The sequence below is a fragment of the Pongo pygmaeus genome, chromosome 15, assembly GCF_028885625.2.
Source record: "Pongo pygmaeus isolate AG05252 chromosome 15, NHGRI_mPonPyg2-v2.0_pri, whole genome shotgun sequence".
NCBI lineage: Eukaryota > Metazoa > Chordata > Mammalia > Primates > Hominidae > Pongo > Pongo pygmaeus.
The window spans coordinates 17,034,119-17,048,428 of record NC_072388.2 but is presented as its reverse complement, the minus strand read 5'-3'; the positions used below and the strand labels follow the sequence as shown (position 1 = coordinate 17,048,428).

Here is a 14,310-nt window from a genome sequence, read left to right as displayed (position 1 = left end):
CACCTCCTTGGGGATCCTGACACGCTCAGACACTATCTCTCAGGGCTCTGCCTGCACCCCAGGGCGCTCAGACTCCTCCCCCGTACCCTGGCCCCAGACCCGCCCACGCCCCCACCCGGAGGGCGCAAGCCCCTCCCCCTGGGCCTCTGGCTGCCCCCAGAACACTCGGGCCGCTTCCTACCTGGACCTGCAGCTGGCGCTTGTGCAGGGCGGAGTGAATCAGGGCGAGCAAGCCTGGAGGAGTCTGAGCAGGCCTGGGAGGGGCCTCGGCGGGGCGAATGGCCTTGGCCCGGCTAGGAGCGCTGCGGTGCGGACGGGGTCCGCTGTCCCGAGAGCCCCCGCAGGCTGCCCTCCAATGCATCCGCGGTGCACTTGGAGCCTCTCAGCTGGACGCCGCTCTCAGCCTCTGACAGGATGGCCTGAGGGTAGAGGAGGGAGGCAGGAGGCCACAGAGTTAGGAACCGCGGGGTTAGCTGGCAAAGTCGCCCAGGCGAGGCTGCGGGCCGCCTCATCCCAAATGCTGCCTCCTACAAGAAGCCTTCCTGATTTCACCTCCTCCACTAGCTCAGTCCTCAGCTCGCTGCTGAGGCCTCCCATTTATTGTGAAGTCATCATTTGGCATTGCTCACAGGTGGGCTCTGAACCGGCCATGCCTCCCATCTGAGACTGGGGGCTCCCCAAGGCAGAGGCCAGGTGAGCTAGCAGGGGTGCTGAGCAGCTACAGCCTGGGTCCCAGGCCCCCACCCATTTGCAGTTCAGTCCGAAGCCACCGAAAGTCATGGCAGGGGAGCTGGGGATTGCCTGGCAGGTCCCTGTCTTCTCACCTCTCTGGGCTCACACCTGTGCCAGGTCCTTTAGGCTCTGCTGTAGCCCTTCTCCGTCCTCTGTCTCCAGGGCCGCCTGCTCCTGTAGACACAGGAATCCCTGGAGTGGGGTGAGGGAGACAAAGGTGGTCGGGGTTCTGTCTTATCTGAAACCTCCCCTTTCCCTCCCTCCCTGGCCCACCACTGACCAGGTGGCCTCTGAAGCCATGTCCATAGGCCAGTCATCTGGTAGACCCCACAGCAGGCCCGAGGCCCTCGCTGAACAGACCAGGCCCAGAAAAGAGCTGTGTCCTGCCCCAGGTCACACAGTCGATTGGAGGAGAGCTGGATCTAGAACCCAGGCCAGGCCCCACACAGAGGGGTGACCAAACCAGGCCGTACCCTGGAGAGGAGTGAGTGTCCCACTGGTTGGGGTGGGGGAGCTGGGTTGCCAGAGGCAGCATCTGGACCTGGAAAGTGTGGATGGGAGTCCAAGTCCCGACTCTCCCACTTACCGGCTCTGAGACTGGACAAGCATTTCCCCTCTTGGGCCTCAGTTTCCCCATCTGTGTCATGAGGATTATGCTACAGGGCTGCTGTGAGGAAGAAATGGGATGGAGGAGGTGAGTGTGCTTACCACAAAGCCTGCACACCTGTGTGGGCTGAACCTGAGTGTGAGTGGGACACTGGGGGTGGCCCAGGCAGCCCAGCCCTAAGCCTGCATCCATGGATCTGGCCGGTACCCCATCCCATCCTGCCCCATCTCAGGGGCAGCTGCAGCTCACCAGGGCCTCAAGCTTCTCAGTGAGGTCCTTGTTGACCTGATCCTTCTCCAGATTCTGCTTCTGAAGACACTCCACTGCCAGGCCCAGCTCTGTCACTCTGGAGTTGGGGGAACAGCAGAGGTGAGTGGGGGACCACTCCTGCCTCTCAAATCTACTAGCTCTGTGTCCACCATGCTTCTCCAAACCCGAGGCAGGGACCCTAACATCCACCTCCCTGGCTGTGTGACCTTAGGCAAGTCCCAGCTCCTCTCCAGACCTCACACTTCTCATCTGTCAAATGGGAATGAGGTTCCCACCAGCCTTATCTCATGGGAAAGCAGTTGAGGACTTGTCCAGGTGGCAGGAGTAAGGGGCATAAATTCTTTTTAAAAACCATTTGACCAATATCTCATTCCCCCAAGCCACAGCCCTTGGTCACTACCATTCTACTCTCTGTAACTATAATTCAAGCCCTTTTTTAGATTCCACATATAATTGAGATAATGCAGTGTTCATCTTTCCGTGTCTGGCTTATTTCACTTAGCATAACGCCCTCAAGATGATCCGTGTGGCTGCAAATGTCGAGATTTTTTCAAGGCCTGAATTGTGTCTCACTCACACACACACACACACACACAATACATATATGTAAAATTTCCTTTTTATTGTTGTTGTTAGATATAACAGCAGGCTGGTGTGCAGTGGCATGATTATAGCTCACTGTAACCTCTAAATTTTCGGTATAAATTATTCTCCCACCTCAGCCTCCAAAGTAGCAAGGACCACAGCAATACACCACCATGCCTAGCTAATTTGTAGGGACATGGTCTTGCTATGTTACCCAGCCTACGGAGTTTCACTCTGTTGCTCAGGCTGGAGTGCAGTGGCACGATCTAGGCTGACTGCATACTCCGCCTCCCAGGTTCAAGCAATTCTCCTACCTCAGCCTCCCGAGTAGCTGGGGCTACAGATGCCCACTATCACCCAGCTAATTTTTGTATTTTTAGTAGAGACAGGGTTTCACCATATTGGCCAGGCTGGTCTCAAACTCCTGACCTCGTGATCCACACACCTTGGCCTCCCAAAGTGCTGGGATTACAGGTGTGAGCCACTGCACCCGGCCCCTTATCTATAGTTAATAATGCTTCAATAAACATAGAAATGAAAATATCTCTTCAAGATAGTGAATTCATATTCTTTGGATATTTACTTAGACGTGAGATTGTTGAATCATATGATAGTTTTGTTTTTAATTATTTGATGAACCTCCATGCCGTCTTCCATAATGGCTTTACCAATTTACATTCGCAGTGGTAGTGTACGTGGGTCCCTTTTCTGTATATTCTTGATAACACTTGCTTTCTTTTGAATTTTTGATAAATATCACCTTAGTATGTGTTTGAATGCTAACTCATTGTGGTTTTGATTTGCATTTTTCTCAAAATTACTAATGGCTTCTTTAAAAAAACTAGTTTTTTGGCCACTTTTTAAAAGAATGCGTTACTTTTTGTTGTTATTTTTATTTTGGGGGCTTAAGTTTTATGAGTTTCTTGCACATTTTGAACATTAACCCTTTATCTGATATTTGGCATACAGGTATTTTTCTCCAATTCTTTAGATAGCGTTTTAATGTCACTGATGGTCTTTTGCTATGCAGTAGAAACTTTTTAGTTTGATGTAGTCCCACTTTTTTTTTCCTGTGCTTTTGGTGTCAAACACACAAAAAACTACTGCTAGGATCAATGCCAAAGAATTTTGCTCAGTGTTGTCTTCTAGAAGATTTATGGTTTCAAGTCCAATGTTTAAGTCTTTAATATATTTTAAATTAATTTTATGTATGTCGTAAAGCTTGGATGCAATTTGTTTTTGCATAGGGATATCCCATTTTCCCATCACTATTTATTGAAGAGTTTGTTCTTTCACCATTGTGTGTTTATATGCCTTTGTTGAAAATCTGTTGACTGTATACAGATGGATATATTTTATATATATCTGAGCTCTCTATTCTGTTCCATTGGCTTATGTGTTTGTGTTTATGCCAATATTTTGCAGTTTTGATGACCACAGCTTTGCTATACAGCTTGAAATTAGGCAGCATACTGCTTCTAGCTTTGTCCCTCTTTCTCAAAATTGCTTTATTTGAGGTCTTTTGTAATTCCATACAAACTGTGGAATTTTTTTAAATTTTTGTTGAAAATGCTATTGAAATTCTGATAGAAATTGCTTTAAATATATACACTAATTTCAGTAGTATGAATGGTTTTTTTTCTGTTTTTTTTTTTTTGAGATGGAGTCTCACTCTGTCACCAGGCTGGAGTGCAGTGGCGCAATCTCAGCTCACTGCAACCTCCACCACCTGGGCTCAAGTGATTCTCATGCCTCAGCCTCCCGAGTAGCTGGTATTACAGGCATGTGCCACCACACCCAGCTAATTCTTGTACTTTTAGCAGAGACAAGGTTTCATCATTTTGGCCACGATGGTCTCGATCTCCTGACCTCATGATCCACTCACCTCGGCCTCCCAAAGTCCTGGGATTACAGGCGTGAGCCACCGTGCCTGGCCAGTATGAATGTTTTAATACTAGTTTTTCTAATCCATGAACACTAAGTATTTTTAAATTTGTCTTTTCTATAATTGCCTCCACTAATATTTTACAGTTTTTGTTGTACAAATCTTTTACCTTCTTTATTATATTTATTTCTAAGTATTAGATTGGTGCAAATGTAATTGTGGTTTTTGCCATTACCAACCTAATACTTTATTATTTTAGATATTATAGTATATGTAACTGTCTTCTTGATTTTTCCCAGATATTTGTTGTTGGAGTATAAAGATGCAATGGATTTTTTGTACATTGATATAGTATCCTGCAAACCCACTGACTTTGTTTACTAGTTCTAAAATTTTTTCACGTAATGATGAGCACACTGGCCTGTGTGTACACATTAATTGATCGTTTTTATTAACATACCACAGTGTCTACAAGTGTGCTCTGTTGTATTTTTGCTGTGACAAATTCTATAGCATCTTTCAGTCCTAATCTTTTTTTAAATGCTTTTGTTTGGTATTTGATAATAATGTGTCTATGGTTACTTTTCAATTGTGCAACACATTTATCTCCAAGCCAAGTCAAATTTTCTAATGAAATTAATAGTTTTATATATATTTAGTTATTGTAAATCAAAACAGTAAATTTTTATGATAGTTTTAAAGTTACTAAGATTGAGAATATGTCAATTTTTCACCACTCATGAATCTGTGGGTTCCTTATTTTAAACAATTATATATAAGGGGTGTGTGTGTGTGTGTGTGTGTGTGTGTGTGTGTGTGTGTGTGTGTGTGTGTGTGTGTGTGTGTGTGTGTGTGTGTGTGTGTGTGTGTGTGTGTGTGTGTGTGTGTGTGTGTGTGTGTGTGTGTGTGTGTGTGTGTGTGTGTGTACTGGCTTAGAATCTTGCCTAACATATTGTCTGCACTAAGCAAGTACTAGCAAAATTATTCATCAAATAATCATCTTCATACCATTCTTCAAATGGCACATTGTTTGTTCTAATTAAAAACTATGTTTATGTCTTATGTTAAGTAGCAACAAAAATTGGAAGGTCTACTTGGTTTGCCCTCTTGAGAAAATTCAAAGTTAAATGGTAGTTTTAATAATTTCCTTTAGATTCAGTACCTTATTTTCCTCACACAAAAATGTAAACATTAAGGATAGCATCATATTTAAATGATCCATCCTACAATAGACAGACTTTGGGTCATTCACTGATTGGGCTGAAGTCTTACTCTCTATTATTTCTGATATTTTCATGTTAACAGCCTAGAATATTACACATGGAATGTTATAAATTAGAAATTAATATCTTGGATGTACAACTTACAAAAGTAAACTGAAAAGTATAAAATAAATATTTATATATTATGAATTGTTACTCAAGTAAAGCAAAAGCATTCATTTAAAATACTTTCACAAAGAAAATCCAGGGCAAAATAACCTATATAAAACATTCTACCAATATTCAATAAATAATTAATACTAATTCTTCAGCAGAAAATACTTCCAAAAAATGAAGAAGAGGGAACATTTTCCGATTCATTCTAGAGGCCAGTATTACTGTAATACTAAGGCCAGACACAAGTATAAACAGAAGGTCTGTGGGCAAATATGCCATATTCATGTAGACACATACAGCCTCAGAAAACTTTAGCATGCTAAATCGAGGCACATAAAATATGAATATACACCAAGAACAAATGTGATTGTTTTGTAAATGTCGTTGTGACTTAGTATCTAAAATTCAATCAAGATAATACCCAATATTAGTAAAGAACAAAAAGTGATCCTTTAAATAGGTACAGAGAAAGTTACAAATATCAAGTATCATTCCTGACAAAACCCCCAGCAAACTACTAATAGAAAAAGATTTTGAGAGCACTAAGAGGTATCTATAAAAAACCTACAGCTAACATCCATCATACTTAATGGCGACAGACTTGTGCTTCTTTACCTGAAAGTTTGAGAAGACAAGAATTTCCACTTTAACCACTCTATTCAGCATTGTACTGGAGGTATTAGCCAGGGAAATTCTACAACAGAAAAAAAAATTGTCCAGATTATAAAATAAAAGTAGAACTGTCATTATTGCAAATGAAATAATTTTCTGTAAAATAAAAAAGATTCGCTAAAATATCACTAGAATTAATACACAATTTTATCAGGGGTTTTTAAGAACTGTGCAGGGTGGGACTCTACGTGCATAGGTTCAGTGCATAAACATACATCTACAGGAGGCCAAGGAGGGTGGATTACCTAAGGTGAGGAGTTCGAGACCAGCCTGGCCAACATGGTGAAACCTGGTCTCTACTAAAAAAAATACAAAAAAAAAAAAAAGTTTAGCTGGGCAAGGTGGTACACACTTGTAATCCAAGCTACTTGGGAGGCTGAGGAGGAGACTCGCTGGAACCTGGGAGCCAGAGGTTGCAGTGAGCCGAGATGGTGCCCCTGCACTCAAGCCTGGGTGACAGAGTAAGACTCTGTCTTAAAAAAAAAAAAAAAATTGATCTAAAAGCAACTAGGGGTCACCTGTTCAAGTTTGTGCTGGTTGGGGATCTTACCTCCTTCTGATATCTGGTCAGGGGTGGATAAGCTCTGGTGCTGTTGGGCCATCTGGTTTCTTTATGCAGCTGTGCCTACAAATAAAGAAACTAAGGAAACACAGTAAGAAAAATAACTTTCCCAGTTATTTCATCAGGGTGGCCCTCATAATATTTTTATTAATTTTTCATTTATTTATTTATTCATTTTTTGAAATGATGTCTTGCTCTGTCACCCAGGCTGGAGTGCAGTGGCTCGATCTCAACTCACTGCAACCTCCACTTCCCCCCACATTCAGGCCATTCTCCTGCCTCAGCCTCACACTCGGCTAATTTTTTGTATTTTTAGTAGAGACAGGGTTTTGCCATGTTGGCCAGGCTGCTCTCGATTTACTGACCTCAAGTGATCCTCCTACCTCGGCCTCCCAAAGTGTTGGGATTACAGTCACAAGCCACTGCGTCCAACCTAATTTTTCTTAAATGTATGTAGTGCTCACATTTATTTCAGTGTTTAATACTGTAAGTGTTTTGGGCCTTTCTAAGTTTGGTGATGTTTTTGTGACCAGAAATACGCCATAGAAACTTAACTATTTCTATCAATTAGGCTATGGTAAAATTGGTTTAATTACAGGTCACAGTTTTCAAGAACATATTAAATCTTCACACTGAGTTAAGAACTTACTGTATTCAGCAGGCAATGGAGAGTCAGAAAAGCTTAAGCAAAAATGAGCAATTCTTTTACCAGAACATAGTTGATAAGACATAATTTTATGAAACATTGGGTTTATGACAAAGTTATTAAATTACGTAGATTTTATTAGGGCTGTGAAGATAAAGGCTACATAGGCCCATTTATCTGCAAGTCAGCACATAAACAGAGAAGGATGATTAACAATGTAAGCTTCTAGCTTATGCTAAATGTTGGTGGGAACAGACAATCAATTATGGAGAACTTCAGAGGACAGTAAGCTTGGATGGGATCTTGGAAGTTTTACAGGTCAATGTCACTCCATCTGTTGGCTGATTTTCACTAGATTAATAAATGAACAACAAAGATAACATATATCAGAAGTTAAAATCATTTCAATGAGTATCTGCCACGTCTGTGCCATTGTAGTGTACTAGGTGCCTTACAGCACTTAGGAGTCCTCTACTTACAAAATGCTTTTCACAAAATATGAAACTGCAGGCAAAGGTTCAGACATATTATGTTTGCTTTTAAAATCTTTTTGTGTTTTTTTTTTTTTTTGAGATGGAGTCTCACTCTGTCACCCAGGCTAGCGTGCAGTGGCACAATCTCGGCTCACTGCAAGCTCCGCCTCTCAGGTTCAAGCGATTCTCCTGCCTCAGCCTCCTGAGTAGCTGGAACTACAGGTGCGCACTACCACGCCCAGCTAATTTTTTACTTTTAGTAGAGACAGGGTTTCACCATGTTAGCCAGGATGAGTCTTGTTCTCCTGAACTCGCGATCTGCCCACCTCGGCCTCCCAAGGTGTTGAAATTAGAGGCCTGAGCCAACGGACCCTGCCTGTATTTAAAATCTTTATACAGCCTGGTATCCTTTTTCCTTTCCTTCCTTTTACCCTTTTATGAGTTTTATCTTAGGCTAACCTCTGTAATGTTGCTATATGCCAGTATTCAGTTGCTGTGTTTGATGAATCATAAAATAGTGTAAAACTTCAATTAATGTTCTTTTTAAATAAAATATTTATGAACGCATCCAGCAAAATGCTTATGATTTGGATATTCACAAAGTATTAGATTTCTGTGGATCTCTCTAACAATAATGTGAAAACCCAAAATGAACATAAAATATTAGCTAATATATATTTCAAAGTATTCTACAAGTATAAAAACTATGACATTATTACTTTCATATATGTGAAACATTAATAATTTTTAGTCAACATAAACATAACCTTTACATCTAAACTTGTATTAATTCAATTAAGAGTTAATATAATATCCTAAAGTCATCAAATATTCAAAAATAGAATGTATTTTGACTTGGAATGTGCATAAAATTATTTTCAGCTGAGTGCAATGGCCTATGCCTGTAATTCCAGCACTTTGGGAGGCCGAGGCAGGTGGATTGCTTGAGGTCAGGAGTTTGAGACCAGCCTGGCCAACATGGTGAAACCCTGTCTCTAATAAAAATACAAAAGTTAGCCAGGCATGGTGGAGCATGTCTGTAATCTCAACTACTCTGGAAGCTGAGGCAGGAGAATCACTTGAACCCGAGAGGCAGAGGGTGCAGTGAGCCAAGATCGTGCCACTGCACTCCAGCCTGGCTGACAGAGATTCCATATCAAAACAATAATAATAATAATAATAATAATAACCATTTCCTGTGACTCTGAAGATAAAATAGCATTACAGAATACCGAATAATCCTGAATTTGGTTTTCTTGGTTTTATTTTGCTTTTTATTTAGTTTCGTTCCCCTTGACCCGTGGGCTGATGGTTCTTAGGTACACCTGAGTTTTCATTGTTAGGGTCAAGATTTTAAAACTTTAATGTGGTAATTTCTCTAATTTTGTTGACAGTTATTTCTCAGGTTGCAAGTTAAAATAAAATTTCCATTTTACTAAAGTCTTTGGTTTATTAATGATTTTATAGGGTGGTGGAACCAAGATGGCTGAACAGGAACAGCTCCAGCCTACAGTTCCCAGTCTGAGCAATGAAGACGACGAATGATTTCTGCATTTCCAACTGAGCTTTGAAGAGAGTAGTGGTTCTCCGAGCATGCAGCTTGAGATCTGAGAACGGAGAGACTGCCTCCTCAAGTGGGTCCCTGACCCCCGAGTAGCCTAACTGGGAGGCACCCCCCAGTAGGGGCAGACTGACACCTCACAGGGCTGGGTACTCCTCTGAGACAAAACTTCCAGAGGAATAATCAGGCAGCAACATTTGCTGTTCACCAATATCTGCTGTTCTGCAGCCTCCGCTGCTGATACCCAGGCAAACAAGGGTCTGCAGTGGACCTCCGGCAAACTCCAACAGACCTGCAGCTGAGGATCCTGACTGTTAGAAGGAAAACTAACAAACAGAAAAGGACATCCACACCAAAACCCCATCTGTACGTCACCATCATCAAAGACCAAAGGTAGATAAAACAACAAAGATGGGGAAAAAATAGAGCAGAAAAACGGAAAATTCTAAAAATCAGAATGCCTCTCCTCCTCCAAAGGAATGCAGCTCCTCACCAGCAATGGAACAAAGCTGGAGAGAGAATGACTTTGATGAGTTGAGAGAAGAAGGCTTCAGACGATCAAACTACTCTGAGCTAAAGGAGGAAATTTGAACCCATGGCAAAGAAGTTAAAAACCTTGAAAAAAGATTAAATGAATGGCTAACTAGAATAACCAATACGGAGAAGTCCTTAAAGGACCTGATGGAGCTGAAAACCAAGGCACGAGAACTACGTGATGAATGCACAAGCCTCAGTAGCCGATTTTATCAACTGAAAGAAAGGGTATCAGTGATGGAAGGTCAAATGAATGAAATGAAGTGAGAAGAGAAGTTTAAAGAAAAAAGAATGGAAAGAAACGAACAAAGCCTCCAAGAAATACGGGACTATGCAAAAAGACCAAATTTACGTCTGATTGGTGTACCTGAAAGTGATGAGGAGAATGGAGGCAAGTTGGAAAACACTGCAGGATATTACCCAGGAGAACTTCCCCAACTTAGCAAGACAGGCCAACATTCAAATTCAGGAAATACAGAGAACATCATGAAGATATTCCTTGAGAAGAGCAACCCCAAGAGACATAATCATCAAATTCACCAAGGTTGAAATAAAGGAAAAAATATTAAGGGCAGCCAAAGAGAAAGGTCGGGTTACCCACAAAGGGAAGCCCATCAGAACTAACAGCGGATCTCTTGGCAGAAACCCTGCAAGCCAGATGAGAGTGGAGGCCAATATTCAACATTCTAAAATAATTTTCAACCCAGAATTTCATATCCAGCCAAATTAAGCTTCATAAGCAAAGTAGAAACAAAATCCTTTACAGACAAGCAAATGCTGAGAGATTTTGTCACCACCAAGCCTGCCTTACAAGAGCTCCTGAAGAAGCACTAAACATGGAAAGGAACAGTCGGTACCAACCACTGCAAAACACACCAAAAACATACCAAGTTGTAAAGAACATCGACAATATGAAGAAACTGCATCTACTAATGGGCAAAACAATCAACTAGCATTATAACGACAGGATCAAATTCACATGTAACAATATTAACCTTAAATGTAAATGGGCTAAATGCCCCGATTAAAAGACACAGCCTGGCAAATTGGGTAAAGATTCAAGACCCATCAGTGTGCTGAATTCAGGAGACCCATCTCACAAGCAAAGACACACGTAGGCTCAAAATAAAAGAATGGAGGAATATTTAGCAAACAAATGGATAGCAAAAAAAAAAAAAAAAAAAAAGCAGGAGTTGCAATCCTAATCTCATAAAACAGACTTTAAACCAACAAGGATCAAGAGACAGAGAAGGGCATTACATAATGGTAAAGGGATCAATGCAGCAGGAAGAGTTAACTATCCTAAATATATATGCACCCAATACAGGAGCACCCCAATTCATAAAGCAAGTTCTTAGAGACCTACAAAGGGACTTAGACTCTCCCACAATAATAGCGGGAGACTTTAACACCCCATTGTCAATATTAGACATATCAAAGAGACAGAAAGTTAACAAGGATATGCAGGACTTGAACTCAGCTCTGGACCAAGCAGACCTAATAGACATGTACAGAACTCTCCACCCCAAATTGACAGAATACAGATTCTTTTCAGCACCTCAGCTCACTTATTCTAAAATTGACCACATAATTGGAAGTAAAACACTCCTCAGCAAATGCAGAAGAACAGAAATCATGACGGTCTCTCAGACCACAGTGCAATCAAAATAAAACTCAGGATTAAGAAACTTACTCAAAACCACACAACTACATCGAAACTGAACAACCTGCTCCAGAATGACTACTGGGCAAATAATGAAAAGAAGGCAGAAAAAAAGCTGTTTCTTTGAAACCAATAAGAACGAAGACACAACGTACCAGAATCTCTGGGACACATTTAAAGCAGTGTGTAGAGGGAAATTTATAGCACTAAATGCCTACAAGAGAAAGCAGGAAAGATCTAAAATGGACAGCCTAATATCTAAATTAAAAGAACTAGAGAAGCAACAGCAAATAAATTCAAAATCAAGCAGAAGACCAGAAATAACTAAGATCAGAGCAGAACTGAAGGAGATAGAGACACGAAAAAACCCTTCAAAAAATCAGGAGCTGGTTTTTTAAAAAGATCAACAAAATAGACCGCTAGCCAGACTAATAAAGAAGAAAAGAGAGAAGAATCAAATAGACACAATAAAAATGATATAGAAGATATCACCACTGATCCCACAGAAATACAAACTACCATCAGAGAATACTATAAACACCTCTCCACAAATAAACTAGAAAATCTAGAAGAAATGGATAAATTCCTAGACATATACACCCTCTGAAGACTAAACCAGAAAGAAGTAGAATCCCTGAATACACCAATAACTAGTTTTGAAATTGAGGCAATAATTAATAGCCTACCACCCAAAAAAAGTTCAGGACCAGACGGATTCACAGCCGAATTCTACCAGTTACAAAGAGGAGCCAGCACCATTTCTTCTGAAACTATTCCCAGCAATAGAAAAAGAGGGAATCCTCCCTAACTCATTTGATGAGGCCAGCCTCATCCTGATACCAAAACCTGGAAGAGACACAACAAAAAAGGAAAATTTGAGGCCAATATCCCTGATGAACATCTGTGTGAAAATCCTCAATTAAATACTGGCAAACCAAATCCAGCAGCACATTAAAAAGCTTACCCACAAGATCAACTTGGCTTCATACCTGGGATGCAAGGCTGGTTCAACAAACACAAATCAATAAATGTAATCCATCACATAAACAGAACCAATGACAAAAACCACATGATTATCTCAATAGATGCAGAAAAGGCCTTCAACAGAATTCAACAGGCTTTCATGCTAAAAACTCAATAAACTAGGTATTGGTGAAGCATATCTCAAAATAATAACAGCTATTTATGACAAACCCACAGCCAACATCATACTGAGTGGGAAAAAACTGGAAGCATGCCCTTCGAAAACCAGCACAAGACAGGGATGTCCTCTCTCACCACTCCTATTCAACACAGTATGGGAAGTTCTGGTCAGGGCAGTCAGGCAAAAGAAAGAAATAAACGGTATTCAAATAGGAAAAGAGGAAGTCAAGTTGTTTCTGCTTGCAGATGACATGACTGCATATTTTAAAAACCCCATCGTCTCAGCCCCAAATTTCCTTAAGCTGATAAGGAACTTCTGCAAAGTCTCAGGATACAAAATCAACGTGAAAAAATCACAAGCATTCCTATACATCAATAACAGACAAGCAGAGAGCCAAATTATGAATGAACTTCCATTCACAATTGCTACAAGGAGAATAAAATACCTAAGAATACAACTTACAAGGGATGTGAAGGACCTCTTCAAGGAGAACTGCAAACCACTGCTCAAAGAAATAAGAGAGGACACAAATAAATGGAAAAACATTCCATGCTCATGGATAGGATGAATCAATATCATGAAAATAGCCATACTGCCCAAAGTAATTTATAGATTTAATGCTATCCCCATCAAGCTACTACTGACTTTCTTCACAGAATTGGAAAAAACTATTTTAAACTTCATATGGAACCAAAAAAGAGCCTGCACAGCCAAGACAATCCTAAGCAAAAAGAACAAAGCTGGAGGCATCACACTACCTGACTTCAAACTATACGGCAATGCTACAGTAACCAAAACAGCATGGTACTGGTTCCAAAACAGATATATAGACCAATGGAACAGAACAGAGGCCTCAGAAATTACACTACACATCTACAACCATCTGATTGTTGATGAACCTGACAAAAACGAGCAATGAGGAAAAGATTCTCTATTTAAATGGTGTTGGGAAAACTGGCTAGCCATATGCAGAAAACTAAAACTGGGCCCCTTCCTTACACCTTATACACAAATCATCTCAACATGGATTAAAGACTTAAATGTAAGACCTAAAACCATAAAAATCCAAGAAGAAAACCTGGGCAATACCACTTAGGACACAGGCATGGGCAAAGACTTTATGTCTAAAACACCAAAAGCAATGGCAACAAAAGCCAGAATTGACAAATGGGATCTAATTAAACTAAAGAGCTTCTGTGCAGCAAAAGAAACCATCACCAGAGTCAACAGGCAATGCACAGAATGTGAGAAAATTTTTGCAATCTATCCATCTGACAAAGGGCTAATATCCAGAATCTACAAAGAACTTAAACAAATTTACAAGAAAAATACAAATAATCCCATCAAAAAGTGGACGGAGGATATGAACAGACACTTCTCAAAAGAAGACATTTATGGAACCAATAAACATATGAAAAAAAGCTCATCATCATTGGTCATTAGAGAAATGCAAATCAAAACCACAATGAGATACCATCTCACGCCAGTTAGAATTGCGATCATTAAAAGGTAAGGAAATAACAGATGCTAGAGAGGATGTGGAGAAATATGAATGCTTTTACACTGTTGGTGGGAGTGTAAGTTAGTTCAACCATTG

General features: G+C 40.8%; 1 protein-coding gene across 1 annotated transcript in view; it reads right to left on the bottom strand.

Annotated features, from left to right (window-relative positions):
- LOC129013196 (rootletin-like) overlaps positions 1 to 14,310 on the bottom strand; it is a 66,686-nt gene that overhangs the window by 28,862 nt on the left and 23,514 nt on the right. The window contains 5 exon segments of the mRNA XM_063652118.1: positions 182 to 419; positions 825 to 924; positions 1,589 to 1,685; positions 6,074 to 6,152; positions 6,681 to 6,770. Coding sequence (XP_063508188.1) covers positions 182 to 361 — 180 coding nt within the window. The 5' untranslated portion in view covers positions 362 to 419; positions 825 to 924; positions 1,589 to 1,685; positions 6,074 to 6,152; positions 6,681 to 6,770.